The sequence below is a fragment of the Xyrauchen texanus genome, chromosome 9 (assembly GCF_025860055.1).
Source record: "Xyrauchen texanus isolate HMW12.3.18 chromosome 9, RBS_HiC_50CHRs, whole genome shotgun sequence".
Taxonomy (NCBI): domain Eukaryota; kingdom Metazoa; phylum Chordata; class Actinopteri; order Cypriniformes; family Catostomidae; genus Xyrauchen; species Xyrauchen texanus.
In genome coordinates, this window is record NC_068284.1 from 33,681,995 (window position 1) to 33,701,687 (window position 19,693).

The window sequence follows — 19,693 nt, forward strand, 5'->3', positions numbered from 1 at the left end:
AAAAAGTTCTATCTTGGTCTCATCAGACCAGAGAATCTTATTTATCACCATCTTGGAGTCCTTCAGGTGTTTTTTAGCAAACTCCATGCGGGCTTTCATGTGTCTTGCACTGAGGAGAGGCTTCCGTCGGGCCACTCTGCCATAAAGCCCCGACTGGTGGATGGCTGCAGTGATGGTTGACTTACTACAACTTTCTCCCGACTGCATCTCTGGAGCTCAGCCACAGTGATCTTTGGGTTCTTCTTTACCTCTCTCACCAAGGCTCTTCCCTCCCGATAGCTCAGTTTGGCCGGATGGCCAGCTCTAGGAAGGGTTCTGGTCATCCCAAACGTCTTCCATTTAAGGATTATGGAGGCCACTGTGCTGTTATGAACCTTAAGGGCAGCAGAAATTTTTTGTAACCTTGGCCAGATCTGTGCCTTGCCACAATTCTGTCTCTGAGCTCTTCAGGCAGTTCCTTTGACCTCATGATTCTCATTTGCTCTGACATGCACTGTGAGCTGTAAGGTCTTATATAGACAGGTGTTTGGCTTTCCTAATCAAGTCCAATCAGTATAATCAAACACAGCTAGACTCAATTGAAGATGTAGAACCATCTCAAGGATGATCAGAAGAAATGGACAGCACCTGAGTTAAATATATGAGTGTCACAGCAAAGGGTCTGAATACTTAGGACCATGTGATATTTCAGTTTTTCTTTTTTAATAAATGTGCAAAAATGTCAACAATTCTGTGTTTTTCTGTCAGTATGTGGTGCTGTGTGTACAATAATGAGGAAAAAAAATGAACTTAAATGATTTTAGCAAATAGTTGCAATATAACAAAGAGTGAAAAATTTAAGGGGGTCTGAAAACTTTCCGTACCCACTGTACATCTGTCATGTTCATGGCTGTTGTGGCAGTGTTTTTAAAGGGGATTAATTTACAGAACCATCTTTTCTGAGAGCTTTTACCATGCAAACTTTCTTAACATTTAAAGCACAGCATGCTACATTAAAGCTGTCACTATAAATATCAAGGCTTAAAAAAAATAAACAATCTCGTAAACCTCACTAATCGACAAGTCATCGAACCATTGTGACCCATCCCTAGCAGGTATCATGAAAGATTAACAAGGCTCAAATCATTGAAGAAAAGATATTAATCACGCTTTGGCCCATAGTTGGTTTTTGTACATTCTTGGCACAGCTACAGATTCTGTATTGTGAATTGTTCCTGCTTTGACGCAGGTTTAATTGTTTAGTCTTTGACATACCACCTCCAGATCCTTTGTTCACTTGTAGATTCACACTTATAACAGTTGTCATACAAATATGTGTAACAAAGTTTCACAGGAAACAGTGGTGCGGAAAGCACAGATGATAAACAGTTCCTCAGTCAGGCCCAATGTATCCACAAAAACAATCAGTGATTAAGTTGTGTCTCTGGCACATCTCACAGAATGTCTCATTCATCCTTGATTGCAACCTTTGGCCTGCTCTACAAGGTTACCGCCGCCCAAAAACAATGCTGACACTTTGCGCAACAGGATCCACATCCTTGATAACAACAGTTTATTATTGTTTCGTTCCACAAATCTGCTTAAATGTCAACAAAAATAGAAACACCATACATACATCATATATCTGAATATCTGTTTCCTTGTTCTTTTCACAGCACAGAGTGTGACAAACATTTGATTCATTCATTGTTTGGGTTTGTGTACATGTGACCCTGTGTTCTGTACTGCAGGTTGAACTGCACGCCTTGTGCTGGCCTCTGTCCTAAAGTGTGCATGGGGCTGAAGACAGTGGACTCGGTCACAACGGCTCAGGCTCTGAGAGGATGCACTGTGCTCAACGGCAGTTTGGTTATCAACATCCGTGGAGGGAGTAAGAACAAACAAACTGTCTTGTACAATTCTGCACCACAGAAGAATGCATTAACTGTCTGTCTGTTTGTATACCACAACATTGTTACATTTTTTTATTCTGATTGGTTAATGAATGCTCTAAGTTGTTGAATAACTTTTTATAACTGCATATAGTGGTGGGAATCAGCAGGGACCTGGTGATGCAATATTTGATCATTATTGACGATAATTTGGGGATTTGCTAGGTCAATTTAAAATTCAAAACCGTAATATATTTCAATATTTTTTTTTCTCATTTCTTCATTGGACTTTGTGCAACAAGTGCTGAACTTATTGCTTTATCGTTTCCCAAAAATATGTGGGAAAATGTTTTACTGAAAGTATAGCTTCATTGTACATATTGTAGTTTTTTTGTCAGCATTGCAATTCATTGTCACTTTACTATGTTCTTTCTAATCTAGTTACAGCAGTTTAGGCAGTTTAAAAGGGACAGTTCACCCCAAAATTTAAATTCTCTCATCATTTACTCACCCTCATGCCATCCCAGATGTATATGACTCTTTCTTCTGGAGATCACAAACTAAGATTTTTGAAGAATATTTCAGCTCTGTTGGTCCATACAATGCAAGTAAATGGTGGCCAGAACTTTAAAGGTCCAAAAAGCATATAAAGGCAGTATAAAATTAATCCATACTTCACTTGATATGAAAGGTGTGGGTGAGAATCAAATCAATATTAAAGTCCTTTTTATTATAAATTCTCCTCTTACATAACCATTTAAATCCATACAATCATACTGAAAAGTGGACAGACAGACAGACATCACAATGTGCATTCATAAGAGAGCGGTTTTGCATACTTTTGAAAATCCATATTTCGCTGAGGACTGAAGCTTCCTCTCCTTTCCAACTCTCTCTTTTAGATAACATTGCCGCAGAGCTGGAGGCTAACCTGGGACAGCTGGAGGAGATCACTGGCTACCTTACAGTGCGACGCTCCTACGCCCTCATCTCTCTTTCTTTCCTCCGTAAGCTCAGAGTCATCCGGGGAGAGACACAAGAAGTCGGGTAGGAGTCTGATCGTACAGAATATGTGGTTTTCTTTCCACAGTTCCACTAATTTAAATATGGCTTTATGCATTTGGTTTCTCATAGGGATTGTTTATCATTGTCTAGCAGTCTCTATTAATGATTCCTTTATCTCGTCTCTAGTAGTGTGTTGTTTTTTGTGATTAAATTGTTTTTATTGATTTGTATATTAAACAAAGAAAAGAAAAACATATATATATATATATATATATATATATATATATATATATATATATATATATATATATATATATATAAAAAAATAAGAATCGATACTTAACCCCCCACCCCAGTGGTCACACTTGATTATAAAAAATATAATAATCACACACATTAACCACTACACCTCTCGCTCCACTGCCACTCCCCGAGAGCCCTCCAAAAACGCCAGATATTTGCCCCATTTCCCCACAAACAAGTCCAAATTCCCCAATCTTCTTGATGACCCTTCTTCAAAAGCTGCTACCCTCCCCATCTCCGAGCACCGCTCTTGAAATGGGGGTGCTCCAGCCAACTTCCATCCCCTTAAAACTATTTGTCTGGCGATTATGACGCTGGTTAGGACCCAATTTTTTATGTGCTTATTCTCTTTGTTGATTGCCTAAAATACATGTCTGAATGAAATGAAATTTGAGTGCCAAATACATCACACATAAATCTCTGAACATTTAACCGCAATTCTTGGATCTTATCACACCACCAAAAAGACATGTGTCTTCTGATGGAGAGTAGGTGGGTGTGCCTTTAAGGGCAAGCCTATACAATCTAGATGGGGTCCGATAGAATCGATGTAAAATCTTGAATTGCATAAGGTGCGCTGTTGCATCTCTAGATGCAGACTTGAAATTTTTTTAAATCCTAGCCCACACTCCCTCCTCAAATACCAAGTTTAAATCTTTCTCCCATAATCTTTTGATTAAAGTTAAAGCTCTGTCCCCCATACTCTGAATTTGTGTGCTGTTTTCTTACCCATCAGGAACTATTCATTCTACGCTCTTGATAACCAGAACCTGCGTCAGCTGTGGGACTGGACCAACCACAACCTGACCATCCTGCAGGGTCGAATGTTCTTCCATCACAACTCCAAACTCTGCATGTCGGAGATCCGGAAGATGGAGGAGGTGACAGGCACTAAGAACCGGCAGATTAAAAATGACATTGCCTCAAAGACCAATGGAGATCAGGCATCATGTGAGGCGGACTTTACATAGCTTTACATTTCATTTATGCTCATATGGTCTATATCTGAATAGATCTGAGATCATACCTCACTAGGTGGTAATCAGCAATATTTCAATGTCTTCCGTTTCACTAGGTGAGAGCCAGGTGTTGAAGTTCACTCAGGTTCGCACACTTTCAGACAAGATAATCATTAAATGGGAGCCTTTCTGGCCGCCAGATTTTCGAGACTTGCTGGGGTTCATGGTTTTATACAAGGAGGCGTAAGTAGCCCACACTTTTTGATTAAGCTATCAGTGTGCTTTCCTAATGTTGGTGAATTTTTTGCACGTATTTAGTTCAGTGCAGTGATTTGGTGAATGCTCTCCTGTTCTTTAGGCCTTACAAGAATGTGACTGAGTTTGATGGCCAGGATGCATGTGGCTCTAACAGCTGGGTGATAGCAGATGTGGATCCTCCGCCTCGTGCTACAGAGGGAAAAGAACAGCAGGAGCCTGGATACCTCATCCTCCCTCTGAAACCATGGACACAGTACGCCATCATGGTCAAAACCCAGCTCTCTGCTTCTGATGAGAACCAGGTCCATGGAGCAAAGAGCGAGATCATCTATGTCCGCACCAATGCTACCAGTAAGAGCCTCGGAATGACCATTTAATCTTTTAAAGCTTCCGTTTTCTACATTTTGGCCTGAGATCTCCCTGCCAAGCCTGCTTAAAACTTTCCACTGTCAACAAAGTCACTGCCATTTTCCATGAATAGGATACAAATTGGTGTCCCATTACTTTATTACACAAATGTGGTGCTCTTCAGAGAGAATTCTATTTGCTGTGTTATATAAACTATTATGTGATTTGTGAACTATTTGATTAAATTATTAACAAACTTTTGGTTTTATGCAAACATGTTGCTATATTATTTTTCCCCTACTTAAAAGAATTTAAATTTATACTGCATTTGTCAGTTTTCAATTTGGTTAAATTTGCCCAGTTACTCATTCTGGCATACACTCACTGAGCACTTTATTGGGAACACCTGTACACCTACCTATTCATGCAATTATCTAAACAGCCAATCATGTGGCAGCAGTGCAGTGCATAAAATCATGCCGATACAAGTCAGGAGCTTCATTTAATTTTCACATCAACCATCAGAATGGGGAAACAATGTGATCTCAGTGATTTTGACGTGCAATGATTGTTGGTGCCAGACGGGCTAGATTGAGTATTTCTGTAACTGCTGACCTCCTGGGATTTTCATGCACATCGGTCTCTAGAATTTACTCAGAATGGTGCCAAAAACAAAAAACATCCAGTAAGCGGCAGTTCTGCAGATGGGAATGCCTTGTTGATGAAAGAGGTCAACAGAGAATGGCCAGGGTTGCGTTTTCCAAAAGCATTGCAAGCTTAAGTTGATCGTAGAGACCATTGGCGCCAATAGTTTCTACAATCTACTTAGGCTTTCGATGCTTTTGGGAAATGCAGCCTAGACTGGTTCAAGCTGACAGAAAGGCTACGGTAACTCAGATAACCACTCATTATACATGAATAGCATCTCAGAATGCACAACACGTCGAACCTTGAGGCGGATGGGCTACAAGAGTAGAAGACAACTTTGGTCACTTTAATAGGACTATAGTGTTCCTAATAGATTGCTCTGTGAGTGTAGTCTTTAAATTTGTATCTATTTTAAATTGTATGAATGTTATTATAGTTTTTTGTTTATGTAAAGTTTATTGCTAGAAAAAAGCAATATCACTCAAATCAGGGTTTAATACTCTTTTTAGACATGTCCCAAATTTGATAACGTGGTTGCAAAAATGGCAAATCTCGTTAAAAAATGTATGGAAAATAAATAACAAATGTATTTTGTGGTGGATAAATTGTTTTTGTTTTTGTCTTCTTTCACTTACAATTTGTTGAAAAAGAACATAATAACTTAAAGTTTCAAGCCCTATTCTGTGCCCAATTCATGGAGAGTGTCCATGTTTAGTCATTTACAAAGACTCAAGTTTTCTGTAAGTCTATTTCACTTGCAGTGCTTCCCGTGCATGCTTGGCAATGGAAACGAATAAAAGAGGTCAAAGGCTGGTAAAATAGGTCGTCGATGACTTTCAGTACTGCAAAATTACCCGGGCTGTGATTGAGACGAGAGGACGAATGTGATTCACTTTCAGTGCTGCCAGGTGTCTGTCTGGCTTCCTTTTGAGCTTGTTGTGTCTTTCCTTGCTGATAAACCACATAACCAATTACTTAGCTGAGAACGTTGTTTCGGCAGCTGGTTGGCAGAGACTGAAATCAGTGCATCAGGGTTTTTCTTTTTCTCTTTCTGCCTTGGCAAAGGGTTCACGTGCTGTGACAACGGTGCTCCCCCACACATCTTCCTTGTTAGGAGGTAGCTGTCATTATTCTCCTTGTCTCATTGGTGTCCCAGTCTGACAATGTGGTCTAACCAGAACTGAGTTCTGTCAACAACGAATACATATTTTTACATGAATAATGAAAGGGACTAATGGAGACTAGAACTTGTTTTTTTCTTTGTTCTGTTTTTATATACTTAGTATTTTCCATTGTGGTTTTCCCCACAGAACCCTCTGTACCTCTGGACCCTATATCCTCCTCTAACTCGTCATCACAGATCATACTGAAATGGAAGCCCCCTAATGACCCAAATGGCAACATCACACACTATCTGGTCTTCTGTCAGCAGCAACCAGAGGCCAGCGAGCTCTATAAGTTTGACTACTGTCAAAAAGGTTGGAGAGCATACAAGAACACACTCACTCACACACACACACATTTATTGATTGATGCACCTTGGCAGTATCTTAACCTGGTGATATGCATGCCTAGACAGCAAATGAACATTCAGATCCACCTATTAGGACTGAATTTCACCATCTACCTCAAACATCAAGATACATGTCACAATTCAATACATTGTCATCTATCCACAATATCATAATTGGACTGCGAAAGAGGCCGAACATGTCCGCAAGAGACAGAGTGAATCTGAGGGATCAGTTTCAATCTTTTTTTGCTTGATTCACTTCACTACTATCCAATATGCCACATGATTAAATAAACTCCATACCGAGAAATGTCGGTTTCAGGCTTTCTGCTTATTTAGACAATCTGCTTCTTCAGATTAATTCAATTTAGTTCAATGCAATTAATCTGTAGGAAATTACATAAATGTACACATATATATAAACCAATACAGTGATCTAAAATATGAATAATTGTGAGAATTTAGACCTACATATGATTGTATCAGCAAAGCCCTTGCACCTATAATACCACAAAATGTTTTCTAGGTAGGCAGCTCACAAGATTTTGAGGCATACCTTCAGTGTATCAATAAATGACAATGTTCAGGATGTGTATCAAAAAAGAATGTTTGCCTTTGATGTCTATAATATGATTTCTGGGTAGGCAGCTTATTAGATTTTGTGACAACTCTTTTTACTGGGACATTTATTTTTAAAGATTCCAGAACAAAATCAAAGCCTTGTGTTCTATCGTTCAGGTATGAAGCTGCCCACCAGAGCCCCCACACAAGTAGATAATGAAGAGGAACAGAAGTGGAACCAGACAGAGGAGCAAGGCCAAGGTAGCCGCTGCTGTTCCTGCCCCAAAACAGAGAAAGAGCTGAAGAAAGAGGCGGAGGAGACAGAGTACCGTAAAACTTTTGAGAACTACCTCCATAATGAAGTCTTTGAGCTCAGGTAAACAGTTCACAGTTCCTCATTGATTTAGCACAAATGGCTCAAACACAGGATATCTTTTAGGGATGCTTAAAATGACATATTTGCATAATCTATTAGTACAATGGGTTGTCTGAAGACTCAAGGAAGCCCTGTATAATTAGTCTGAATTAGGGTCATGTCTGTCCACCATTCTGATGGGTTTTTAAGAGGGCATTCACATAAGACCATTTTTGTGTTAAAAAATTATGGATGACATAAAAATATATTGATAAAATTACATCCCTATAAATAATCGATATATCAATATTTTGATGCATCACTATATTAAAATTAGCCATTATTTAAATTATCCCAATTTGCATGCTTTCCAATTCACTCAATTGGCCTCTACTTATCAGTCTGGTATAATAGTTTTGGGAGACCACAAGATGGTAACATAACATGTAACATGCTGAAGCGGGGCAGTCCAGATTTACGAAAGGAAAAAATCCATGTGTGTGTGTGTGTGTGTGTGTGTGTGTGTGTGTGTGTGTGTGTGTGTGTGTGTGTGTGTGTGTGTGTGTGTGTGTGTGTGTGTGTGTGTGTGTGCGCGTGTGCGCATGCGTGTGATGATTATCAATATATATATATTGATAATCATCAGGAAAATCATCCGATTAACTATGCGTAAATAAAAGGGCATTGATATCAAGCCTAAAATAAATGCAAGACTTGTTTTTCATATTTATTTTTAACTTTATATGCCGTCTTAAAAATAAAATGCTCCTGGTGTGAGATTCTAAAAAAACTGTGTCAGACGCAACACATTGGCCAAATACTTCCATCTGACTAGACGTGGCATAAAATATCAAAATATCGATAATATAGTTTTTTGAAACATCAAAATATTTTTATTAGACATTTAAATTAGAAGCCTAATTTGTGTGCTTTCCAGTTTACTGTCAGTTTGCCTTGCTTTTAATGTAGTCTGGCGTAATGGCTTTAGGAGACCACAAGAGGGTGATAAAACATTTACTTAAGCAATTTACAGACTGAATTTACAGATATTTCACAAATACAGTACTGTGCAAACGTTTTAGGCACTTAAGATGTTTCACAAAAACATTTGTATTAAGATGGTTATTGATATCTTCAGCTTTAGTGTGTCAATAGGAAAAATACATTTTAGACTCTCAAACATTCCTTTTGCAAAAATAATAGAATAACAGGGAGCTCTGCAACAGATGGCATGGCCCCCACAGAGCCCCCCATTGAACATCGAGTCAGGCTGGGATTACATGAAGAGACAGAAGCAATTGAGACAGCCTAAATAGATAGAAGAAATGTGGCGAATTCTCCAAGAAGCTTGGAACATCCTATCTGCCAACAACCAAGAAAAACATGTCTAGGTGTACCTAGGAGAATTGGTGATGTTTTATAGGCAAAGATGGCCACACCAAATATTGATTTAGATTTTTTATGTTTACTGGACTTTGTATGATGTTAATTGATAAATGAAAACTATTTATGGTATTATTTTTGAAGACATCCTCACTATGCAACATTCACAAGTGCCTAAAGCTTTTGCACAGTACCGTACATAGACTAAATATTATTTTATAGCACAAAACTATGCAAATCCACACACACAAAAAAAATAAAATCTTGAGATGCAGCAGTCACATTCTTCACCTGACATGACCCTCTAGTTGGAGAACCTCAAGTGGTTAATGTTGTTTTAATGTTCATCTGTTTTCTCTGGAGTTCTAAGCTCAGGGTTGAATGTCTCGGTAGTGGTCAGTCCACGGTCCCTCGCTGGGAAGTTTTTGACTCCACCAAGACTTTGAGTAGATGTTTTTGATAGGTGTGTTTTCACCATCTTTGTGTATCTTTGGCCTTCAGAACTTCACAGCTAGCTCTAAAGATCCCATTCCTCTCCTCCACACACACATATGCGCTCCCACATACACACAAACACAAACATACCTTATATAGTTGCTGGTTTAGTCTTTTTAGTCTTTGTTTTGGGGGTGGAAGATGTTGTTCAATCTGGTGCACAAGCGATGTTGGCACCATCACAACAGCATTCAAAAGGAAGGACAGACTCCTACATAGACAGTTTGTCTCACTAACCCTTCATTGTTCTAAATATTATAATTGTCTGTTGCAGCTGGCCTGGCAGTTTTCAATTTGGGCACTCCAGTTTATTTAACGATTTTACTGACAATGAAAAGTAGCAAATTAACATGTCATTTTATTTAGATGTTCAAATACGGTTTAACTTACAAATTACTCTATCCTCATAAATGCTTTAACCTTTAGTGCACACCAGAAGTGCTGAATGCTTCTCTCCTGTTCTCTTATATTTGAGGAAATAACTGAAGGCTGTGGTGCTCTAATAGTGGTTTACTACTGGAATAATAATAAACCACATGAAATGTGCCTTTGCTCCCTCTAGTGGTGACATTAATGAACTTAAAGGGATAGTTCACCCAAAAATGAAAATTTTGGTATCATCCCTTGATATATGTTGTTCCAAATTCTGTATGATTTTCGCCCTTTCATGGAACACAAAAGAAGATGTTAGTCAGAATGTTAAGGACTTAGTCCCCATTTACTTTCATTGTATGTAAACACATTTTTAAAAAGAGCAGCCCAACATTCTTCAAAATGTCCCCTCTTTTGTTCAACATAAGAAAGTAATCATATTTTCTAAATCATTTGTCAAACATTTTATGCAATTACTCAAGCATTTGGGGTCTGTATACCACAATACATTTTTAATGGTAACACTTTTCCTTATGAGCAGGAGTGAAGCTGATTTAGTCACAAATCTAAAGAAAGAACATGAAAGAAAACACCATCCAGCATTTGTCATATCCCAAATTTTCTGTAAAGCTGCTTTGAAATGATGTGTGTTGTGAAAAGCACTATGCAAATTAAAATGACTTGACTTTTGGTCACAAATATCTGTTTTGTGCAGGTGAACATTAGATTGTTGTACCAGTTCAGTGGCACAGAATATAGTTCTGTCATTTAAATGTTTTCCATCTACCACAACCAGCCCATGCCGTTTGATCTCTGCGTGAGGCTGCATAATTTCCAGACATTATTGCATTACTCACTTTAGCTGGAATCATTTGCACACTTCAACAACTTCAACCAGCCACATCTGCTTTCTAAATTCAATGATGTGTTGCTGGAATTTAAAGTAGACATCTAAAGGTCTGTTCACACCGAAAACAACGTGAAAAACACACTGGTCATTCATTAATGCTTTAATGCAAGATATGTAAAATTCAGTGTAAGATACAACCCATCTGACAATACAGATTTCACTTCAAAGCAAAAAAAAAACTCCAATCACATCAGCCTACACCTGTTTTAAAGCAAAGCAGCCTATAACTTTTTAGACAAAGAAGTTACTCACAATATTAACTGTCAACTGCACATCTTTCTGTAGTTTTTTTATTTTTACATTTTACACGACGACAGAAAAATCCCTTGCGTTGTCGTCAGACAAATTTCAGCACTTTTGGGAAAAGAAATGCATTTGATTGCTGATTTTGATTGGTTTTGTTTGTGGCACATATTAATGCGTGAATAGACCTAAAGACTGGTTGTGTCTTTGTATCTTGTTTTGTTCCCAGGACATCAAGACAGCGCAGATCTCTTATGGGTGTGGCCAATAGGACCACTTCTCGTCTCTTCACCACGCCCTCTTCACTGCCCAATAGCTCTCTCACTCTTAGCCCAGAGGAGGAACCAGAAGCCAATAAGATTTCACTGTTTGTTTATGCCAAAGAGTCCACGGTCATTTCCAATCTACGTCATTTCACCAGCTACCAGATAGAAATCCACGCCTGCAACCACCCGACTGACCCTGCCCGCTGCAGCATGGCAGCATACGTCAGTGCCCGCACCATGCCTGAAGGTACGGAATTGTTTTTCTTTTAACCATAGCAGTGTCAGAAAATTTACATTTTTATTTTTATTTTGACTTTTATAAGGGGCAGTTTTTGTCCCCTGGAGTTGTTTTTCAGGGGTTTTATTTTCTTACTATCTAAAAACAGACAGCCCTTCATCCATTTTTGTCCATCCATTTTCCGAATACTTAAGTCATGGATATGACATTGTTTCCCCTATATGCATTTTGCAGCGGCGCTGTGCCACTGCTGAATTATGAACTCCAATGTTGGAATTTCAAATGGTTAATTTAATATTCTTGATGCAACATAATGCTTGTCAGCCCCAGTCAGCTGTGCGCTTTCTACACTGTGAAAGAGACCCTACCACACACACACACACACACACAAATACACGCACTTACTCACAGTGACATCACCGCATACAACGTGTCAAACTCGCTTCATTTTATATGGCCCGCAAGCTTATTTCTGAAACGTAGGATGGCAGGAGATCGTAACTTTTCACTGAACAATTAGTTAGCGCTTTCCTCGTGAATATTAATTAACCTTCCCCTGTCATCTGTATGTTTTGGGTTCTCTGTATATCTGTATATTCTCGCTTCAAAAGCAGAATGAAACAGCGCTACACAGGTCTATTATCAACACGGCTTAATCATAGCAGCACAAGTGCGGAACAGGTCAGGTAATTCGCAGACTTGTCTCAACCAAACAGACTATTATAAATGCACTTGTGAACCAGTGAGATCCGCAGCAGGGATTGCAAAACCTGTTTGAATGTGATACAGCATTGTCTGTAGAAAATGGCTTATGTCTCGGTGATGAAACTAGCTTACACCCTGAAGGCATTTTTCATGCTTAAATGGCATACCCAAAAGTAAGAGCTTATATCTAAAAAATGCAAAGAGGGTCAATTGCATGGTATACATTTTTTTGAAAACCTTTCACAATTTGAAGAAAATATATTTTGATCACACTCAGAGACTGTCATGATACAACACAGCTGACAAAACAAAACATGAGTGCTAAAAATAATTTGCTCAGTTATTATTTATGTTGTCATTATACCTTTTAGACAGTAAGTATGGATGGTCATTAAATTAACTTTGGTGGTGTTCTCCAACATGTCAACCAATCCAAACAAAAAACCAAGATTTGTTGTAGAACACAATATTATATATATTATAGCATTTAGAACCATGGTTCCCAAAGTACACTTTAATTTATCAAAGTTTCCAAAAACATCTCCAAGCAGGTTTTATTGAACATTTAAACAGAATAACTGAAAATTATGAATGCAGAAATCTTTAATAAAAACACTTCAACTTATATAAACTAACTGCCAAAAATAAATTTCAGCTGTCATGGGCACCTAAACAAATATGTGCGCTCTGGGTCTATTTACCACACATGGGATTGTCCAAATATGGAATCTAACACTCTCTAGATAGCCAATGAGGATGATCTGACACATCTGTGATGTAAAAGATTGTGTTTCAGTGAATCAATCAGAGAAACCGTCGTCATATAGACGCCATTAGCCACCATTGCTTGACACGTTAAGGAATATTTCAGGATCTACATATTGTATTACATCACGTGTGGGCTTGCTTTATTCAGAGCCATCTGCTGTAAGTTGTGATTTACCATTTTCTACATCATTTTTATTTTCCTGAATTTATAAACCAAAATGTGACAATGATTCTGTTTTCCATTTATCATACATGTACATTTCACACACAAATACAAACTATAGATTGATATCTGAGTGAAACAAATCTACTCATTATATCCTATTAATCAAGACCTTTCAAAAGATATATGACACATGGCTATGTGATCTTGTGATCTTTGATCTTTTACTGATTTTAAATATTGTTTGCGATTTGCAAATTTGTGAATAATTCAAATGGAACGGTTACATTTTATCAGTAAATTTAAAGCAGTATTTTGGTAAGATCAGCTATATTCATTGTAAAGATAAGAGCCTAAGCTTTAAAATGACACCTAATTTGTGCAGATCAAGCAAGTAGTTGTTCAGTAAAACCATAATATATATAATTTTTTGTGATCAGTGCCCCCTTTCGGCCCAGTACAGGGCTGTGCAAAGTGTAAGAGGTTAAAACAAACAACCTTTCAGCTTTTCAATTCTCAGATCACACCACTTGACCTCAAAAAAACTATTGTGGCCCTCCACAAGTCTGGTTCATACTTGGGAGCAATTTCAAATGCCTGAAGGTACCACGTGCATCTCTACAAACAATAGTACGCATGTATTAACACAATGGGACCACACAGCCAGCATACCGCTCTGGATGGAGACACATTCTGTCTCCAAGAGATGAACGTAGTTTGGTGCGAAAAGTGCAACTCAATTCTAAAACAACAGCAAAGGACCTTGTAAAGATGCTGGAGGAAATAGGTAGACAAGTATCTATATCCACAGTAAAACGAGTCCTATATTGACTTAACCTTAAAGGCCTCTCAGCAAGGAAGAAGCCATTGCTCCAAAACTGCCATAAAAAAGCCAGACTAAAGTTTGCAAGTACACCTGGGTATAAAGATCTTACTTTCAGCCAGGAAGTTAAAGCTCGTCGAAATGGGTCTTCCAAATGGACAAAGACCCCAAGCATACCTCCAAAGTTGTGCCAAAATGGCTTAAGGTCAACAAAGTCAAGGTATTGGAGTGACCATCACAAAGCCCTGACAATGGAAAATTTGTTGGCAGAACTGAAAAAGCGTGTGCGAGCAAGGAGGCCTACAAACCTGACTCAGTTACACCAGTTCTGTCTGGAGAAACGGGTCAAAACTCCAGCAACTTATTGTGAGAAGCTTGTAGAAGGCTACCCAAAACATTTGATTTAAGTTAACCAATTTAAAGGCAATGCTACCAAATACTAACAAAGTGTATGTAAACTTCTGACCCACTGGGAATGTGATGAAAGAAATAAAAGCTGAAATAAATCATTCTCTCTATTATTATTAGGACTTTTCACATACTTAAAATAAAGTAGTGATCCTAACTGACCAAAGACAGGGAATAATTTCTACTATTAAATGTCAGGAATTGTGAAAAAATGGACTTTAAATGTATAAGGTGTAAAGGTGTAAGTAAACCTCTGACTTCAACTATATATCAAATGCTAGAAAACAGGTAAAAACAACTGAAGAATTCTTTATGCATTATTTTCCCCACATTTGAGATATCCAGGGCATTTTTGTTACTTCAGAGGCATTTTTGACTTGAGCCCTGGTTAACTTCTGGACCTTATGTGATGTTGATGTGTTTTGCTCTGAAGATGTGTATGTGTATGTTAGATGTCTGGTATTCAGACTTGTATAGCTATTGAGTCGTTAGTATTAAAAACATTTCCTTATAATGGTTTTTGTTTGTTTGATTAACAGACATGGCAGATGATATTGTGGGGCCGATTACCTATGAAGTGTCAGAGTACTCTGTACACATTATGTGGATGGAGCCTAAGGCCCCTAATGGCATGATTATTCTCTATGAAGTCCATTACAAGAGACTGGGAGACACAGAGGTGAGTTACGCAGACGGGATGGAGGATCATAGCCTGTCCAGGCTGTCTGCTTCAATGAATGCTGGCTGAACATTAAATCTTATTTTTATCAATACTATTGAAATTGTGGTGTGGCTGACTACCACACCAGAAGTCGTGAGTTTGAATCCAGGGCATGCTGAGTGACTCCAGCCAGGTCTACTAAGCAACCAACTTGGCCCTGTTTCTAGGGAGGGTAGAGTAACATGGGGTAACCTCCTCGTGGTTGCTCTCGGTGGGGCGCGTGGTGAGTTGTGCATGGAGGCATCGGAGAATGGCGTGAAGTCTCCACACATGCTAGGTTTCCTCTGTAATGTGCTCAACAAGCCACGTCATAAGATGCACGGATTGACGGTCTCGGACACGGAGGCAACTGAGATTTGTCCTCCGCCACCCAGATTGAGACGGGTCACTAAGCCACCTCGAGGACTTATAGCGCATTGGGAATTGGGCATTCCAAATTGGGGAGAAAAAGGGGAGAAAAATAATTAGATTAAATAAAATCCTGTTGAAATTAACAAGCTCTTTTAGCATCAATGTATTTCTGCTACATAGAAATATCCATCCAGAAATGGTGGAAATTTTTTTTAAAGCCTCTTGTAAACAACAGATGATTATATAAAGGTTTGTAGTTGATATACGTAAAAATAAAGCATCATGTTTTTACACTTATTGGAACATGTTTTAGTTAATGGATGTGAGACACCCTTTTAGTAAATATTTACAGTTAAGCAGCTTCATTAATGTCTGATGAGTAATGGTTACATGTAATTGGGCGAGATTGATTCAGTTCAGATTAGAAGCATGAAAAAGGTCTAGTACTTGCCACTGTCTAATGGACGTCCAGTTCGCACCAATGAGTACAGCAGGCAATCTAACTGCATTTGTGTGTGTCTTAGGAACTGCACCACTGTGTGTCCAGAAATAATTATATTGCTGATGGAGGCTGCAAGCTCAGAGTGGTGCATCCTGGGAACTATACAGTACGGATCAGAGCAACCTCCCTGGCTGGCAATGGATCGTGGACCGAGCCAACACACTTCTATGTGCAAGACCTACGTAAGGCACAGAATCCATGCATAATACACAGACTTGTTTACTCAACTGTCTAAATTGGACATACCCTACCTTTAAAAGAAAATGGAATGCATTTTAAACAAAAATTTATTTATTTATTAACTGATTTTCCAATTGTGGATGTCCCAGAATGTCTCCAAAGGGAGGTTTTGTCAAATTTAGCTCACTTTAGGGGACCATTTGTAGCATCTTACTTAGCACCTTTAGCTAAGTGCTATGTGTACACAAACACATGCCTAGTCTATCATGCTTATTACTCACATTTGTTTAATTCCTCAACTATGCATAGACCAATAAAACGTGTCTTTGCGTATGTTGAGGTTGATATATGTATGGCTCATGTGAACAGGTGTGGACCCATCAAACATGCTGAAGATTGTGATTGGTCCAGTGATCTGTGTATTTCTGCTCCTGCTGATGGGAGGGGTGGGCTTTTTCATGTTTAAGAAGAAGTAAGTTTCTCTTCACTGAACTTTCTGCACATCTCAAGCAGGAAAATGTTTCCATGAATTAAATAACAATCCCTATGGATTCCATAAATTTTGTGTGTTCTTCTAACTAGACAAACAGAAGGGCCAACTGGACGCCTTTACACCTCACCCAATCCAGAATATTTCAGCCCAGATGAGGGTGAGCAACTTTACTGTCCCATTGTGTGTGCTTAAAGTGATAGTTCACCCAAAAATGAAAATAAATGGGAATAAAAGAATAATGGTTTTGAGTCAAATATTGAATACTCGCCCTCATGTTGTTCCAAACCATATGGAACATAAAAGTTGCAGAATATTAGCCTCAGTCACCATTCACTTTCATTGCATCTTTTTACAATACAATCAAATTCAGTAGTGACTAGGGATGGGCACAAGTAATCGAGTACTTGGACGTGGCGGCAATGATCGATCGTGATCCTGCATGATTCATTGACAATTACCTGACAACAAAACATTGCATTATATTTTGATTATGCAATCTTTTGTACATTTTGTAAAAGATTATTTTAATGACAGCCTATAATAATGAATAGACGATACACAGGAACAACAAGACGCAATGCAGCAGCCAAAGACGTTTGTCAGACATGTTATTATATATACAGTTATGTACATGCCATTGTCCCTCGGGTACTCAACTCGAGTAATTAGTCCGCGTACTCGAGTAGACAAAATGACCAAAATGCCCATCCCTATTAGTGACTGAGGCTGTCAGTCCCTAAAATTCTGCCTTACAAAGTCATAATGGTTTAAATGATGACATAACTATACCTTAAATTACTTTTGATTGAACATTTGTGGGTTGATGCAGATTGAATTTGGTTTTAATATAATTTTTCTCAGCATATGCATAGTAATCGAAGTTGATCACATTAGCAGTGCAGCTATTATCAATTTAAAGGGATTATCACATTTCAAATGACTTGCTCTTTTTCCTGAGGTCAGCTGCATCTCAAATATTACTGTGCAGCAGTTTCAGAATATGACCGTATGTATCCTGCATGTGTGTTGTGTTGTGCAGTGTATGAGCCGGATGAGTGGGAGGTGCTACGTGAAAAGATTAATCTGCTGCGAGAACTGGGCCAGGGATCTTTTGGCATGGTGTATGAAGGCATCGGAAAGGACATAGTTAAAGGTGAACCGCAGACTCGTGTAGCAGTGAAGACGGTTAACGAGTCAGCCAGCCTCAGAGAGAGGATTGAGTTCCTCAACGAAGCTTCTGTAATGAAGGCATTCAGCTGCCATCATGTGGTAAGACACGTCTCTTACATGTCAACCTTTCTGTCGCGCATTTTCAGTGGTTAGGCTATGATAAATTTAGGCTGTGAATTTCCCTTTTAAAGGACTATTTTGAAAAATTCTCATAGTATACTCAACTTTGTGTCATTTCAACCCCCTGTGACTTTCTTTCTGCGTTCAATTCTGCAGAATCTCCAAGCTGCATACAACAAAAAGCATATAGTGACCTGAGTTTTTCAAAGTACAATACAAATACATTAAAAGTAGTCCATACAACTCGTGCACAGGATTGCAGATCTTCTTGCTTTGTTGGAGGAACAGACAGTAATGTCCGCGTGAAGTGCCTTGACAAGCGCAGTTCAGTTTGGTGTTTTGACGTATTTCCTATTGAAACAGAAAATGGGGATGGGACATGTCGAACGGCACATCCCATTTAAAAAAAAAAAAATAGCCAAATAGGCTTTAGTTTACACCCACACACACACAAACCCCTTTCCACCGTGCTGCTCATGCCAGAGCTGCTTATCTGGAAAACTTGTGCAATCTCAATACCGGACAGCTTTTCAGAAGACTTCTGAACATAACAATGATCTAACTGACAACATTTATCCATAACCAGCCGACAAACGCACACAGCACATCAAGGTCTTCGCTTACGACAAGGCTGGAGCAGTTGTACATGTCTAATGCAGATGAATGAGAAACAAGCGAGTAAAAGACAATATATCCATGTTTTGAATCATAATAAGCTTAAAGAATAAACAGCACTCACTTGAGCTGTACTTCCAAAGAAACCTCTTGCTGCACAAAAAACATGAATAAACTCCAGCAACTTTCCTCGCATCTAGCTCCCATCTTGGCGCATCCCTTCCAGAAGTGATCATCCTTATGCCCTATAAACGCGATGAACAGTTGTAGGGGGAGGGTCCGTTCTCATTCTAGAAAACCTTTGATTGGACAAGGTTTCTCAACCTCTATGTGATGAGAGTCATTGAGTCTTTTTAGCCAGAAGAGAAAGACTGCATATTTTAAATGTTTATATCTTCTGAAAATTTATTTTGTCAGTGTTTATATAGCATATAGATGACCTTAAAGCTAATAGATATGGACTAAAAGCAGCAAAACTTAAATTTTGATTTCATGGCGCCTTTAAATCATTATTTGCTGCAAATCTTCCGGTCTGCCATAGCTCTCAAATCTTATTTGCGCTTGTGCATATTCAAATCTTAAAACCTGCATTAAAATGATTTATTGTTATAGAAATTTGTGTCTGTCGCATTAGCATAAAAAATAGCGGATGGTAAACTGTCACAATACAGAACTTATGTTCTTTTGTAATGTAACTAACATAATTTTGTTGATTAGGTGAGGCTGCTAGGTGTGGTATCTAAAGGTCAGCCCACACTGGTAGTTATGGAGCTCATGACACATGGAGACCTGAAAAGTTACCTGCGTTCTCTCAGACCTGACTCTGAGGTAACAAACCACACCAGAAGAATCACCAATACCTTTAGTAATACACACTTTCAGACCTGGTACAGCATTTGAAATGATCAGTTCTGCACCATTAAAGTTACAGTATTATTAAAATTTA

The 19,693-nt window shown here is 38.6% G+C and overlaps 1 protein-coding gene across 1 annotated transcript in view; it reads left to right on the forward strand.

Moving 5' to 3' along the window:
* Positions 1 to 19,693, forward strand: part of LOC127649506 (insulin receptor-like) — a 50,079-nt gene that overhangs the window by 12,645 nt on the left and 17,741 nt on the right. The window contains exons 2-15 of the mRNA XM_052134639.1: positions 1,731 to 1,870; positions 2,774 to 2,918; positions 3,916 to 4,130; positions 4,255 to 4,381; positions 4,497 to 4,747; positions 6,703 to 6,870; positions 7,644 to 7,842; positions 11,454 to 11,737; positions 15,135 to 15,274; positions 16,192 to 16,351; positions 16,719 to 16,821; positions 16,932 to 16,999; positions 17,882 to 18,111; positions 19,465 to 19,575. Coding sequence (XP_051990599.1) covers positions 1,731 to 1,870; positions 2,774 to 2,918; positions 3,916 to 4,130; positions 4,255 to 4,381; positions 4,497 to 4,747; positions 6,703 to 6,870; positions 7,644 to 7,842; positions 11,454 to 11,737; positions 15,135 to 15,274; positions 16,192 to 16,351; positions 16,719 to 16,821; positions 16,932 to 16,999; positions 17,882 to 18,111; positions 19,465 to 19,575 — 2,341 coding nt within the window. The remainder of the gene's footprint in view (positions 1 to 1,730; positions 1,871 to 2,773; positions 2,919 to 3,915; positions 4,131 to 4,254; positions 4,382 to 4,496; positions 4,748 to 6,702; positions 6,871 to 7,643; positions 7,843 to 11,453; positions 11,738 to 15,134; positions 15,275 to 16,191; positions 16,352 to 16,718; positions 16,822 to 16,931; positions 17,000 to 17,881; positions 18,112 to 19,464; positions 19,576 to 19,693) is intronic.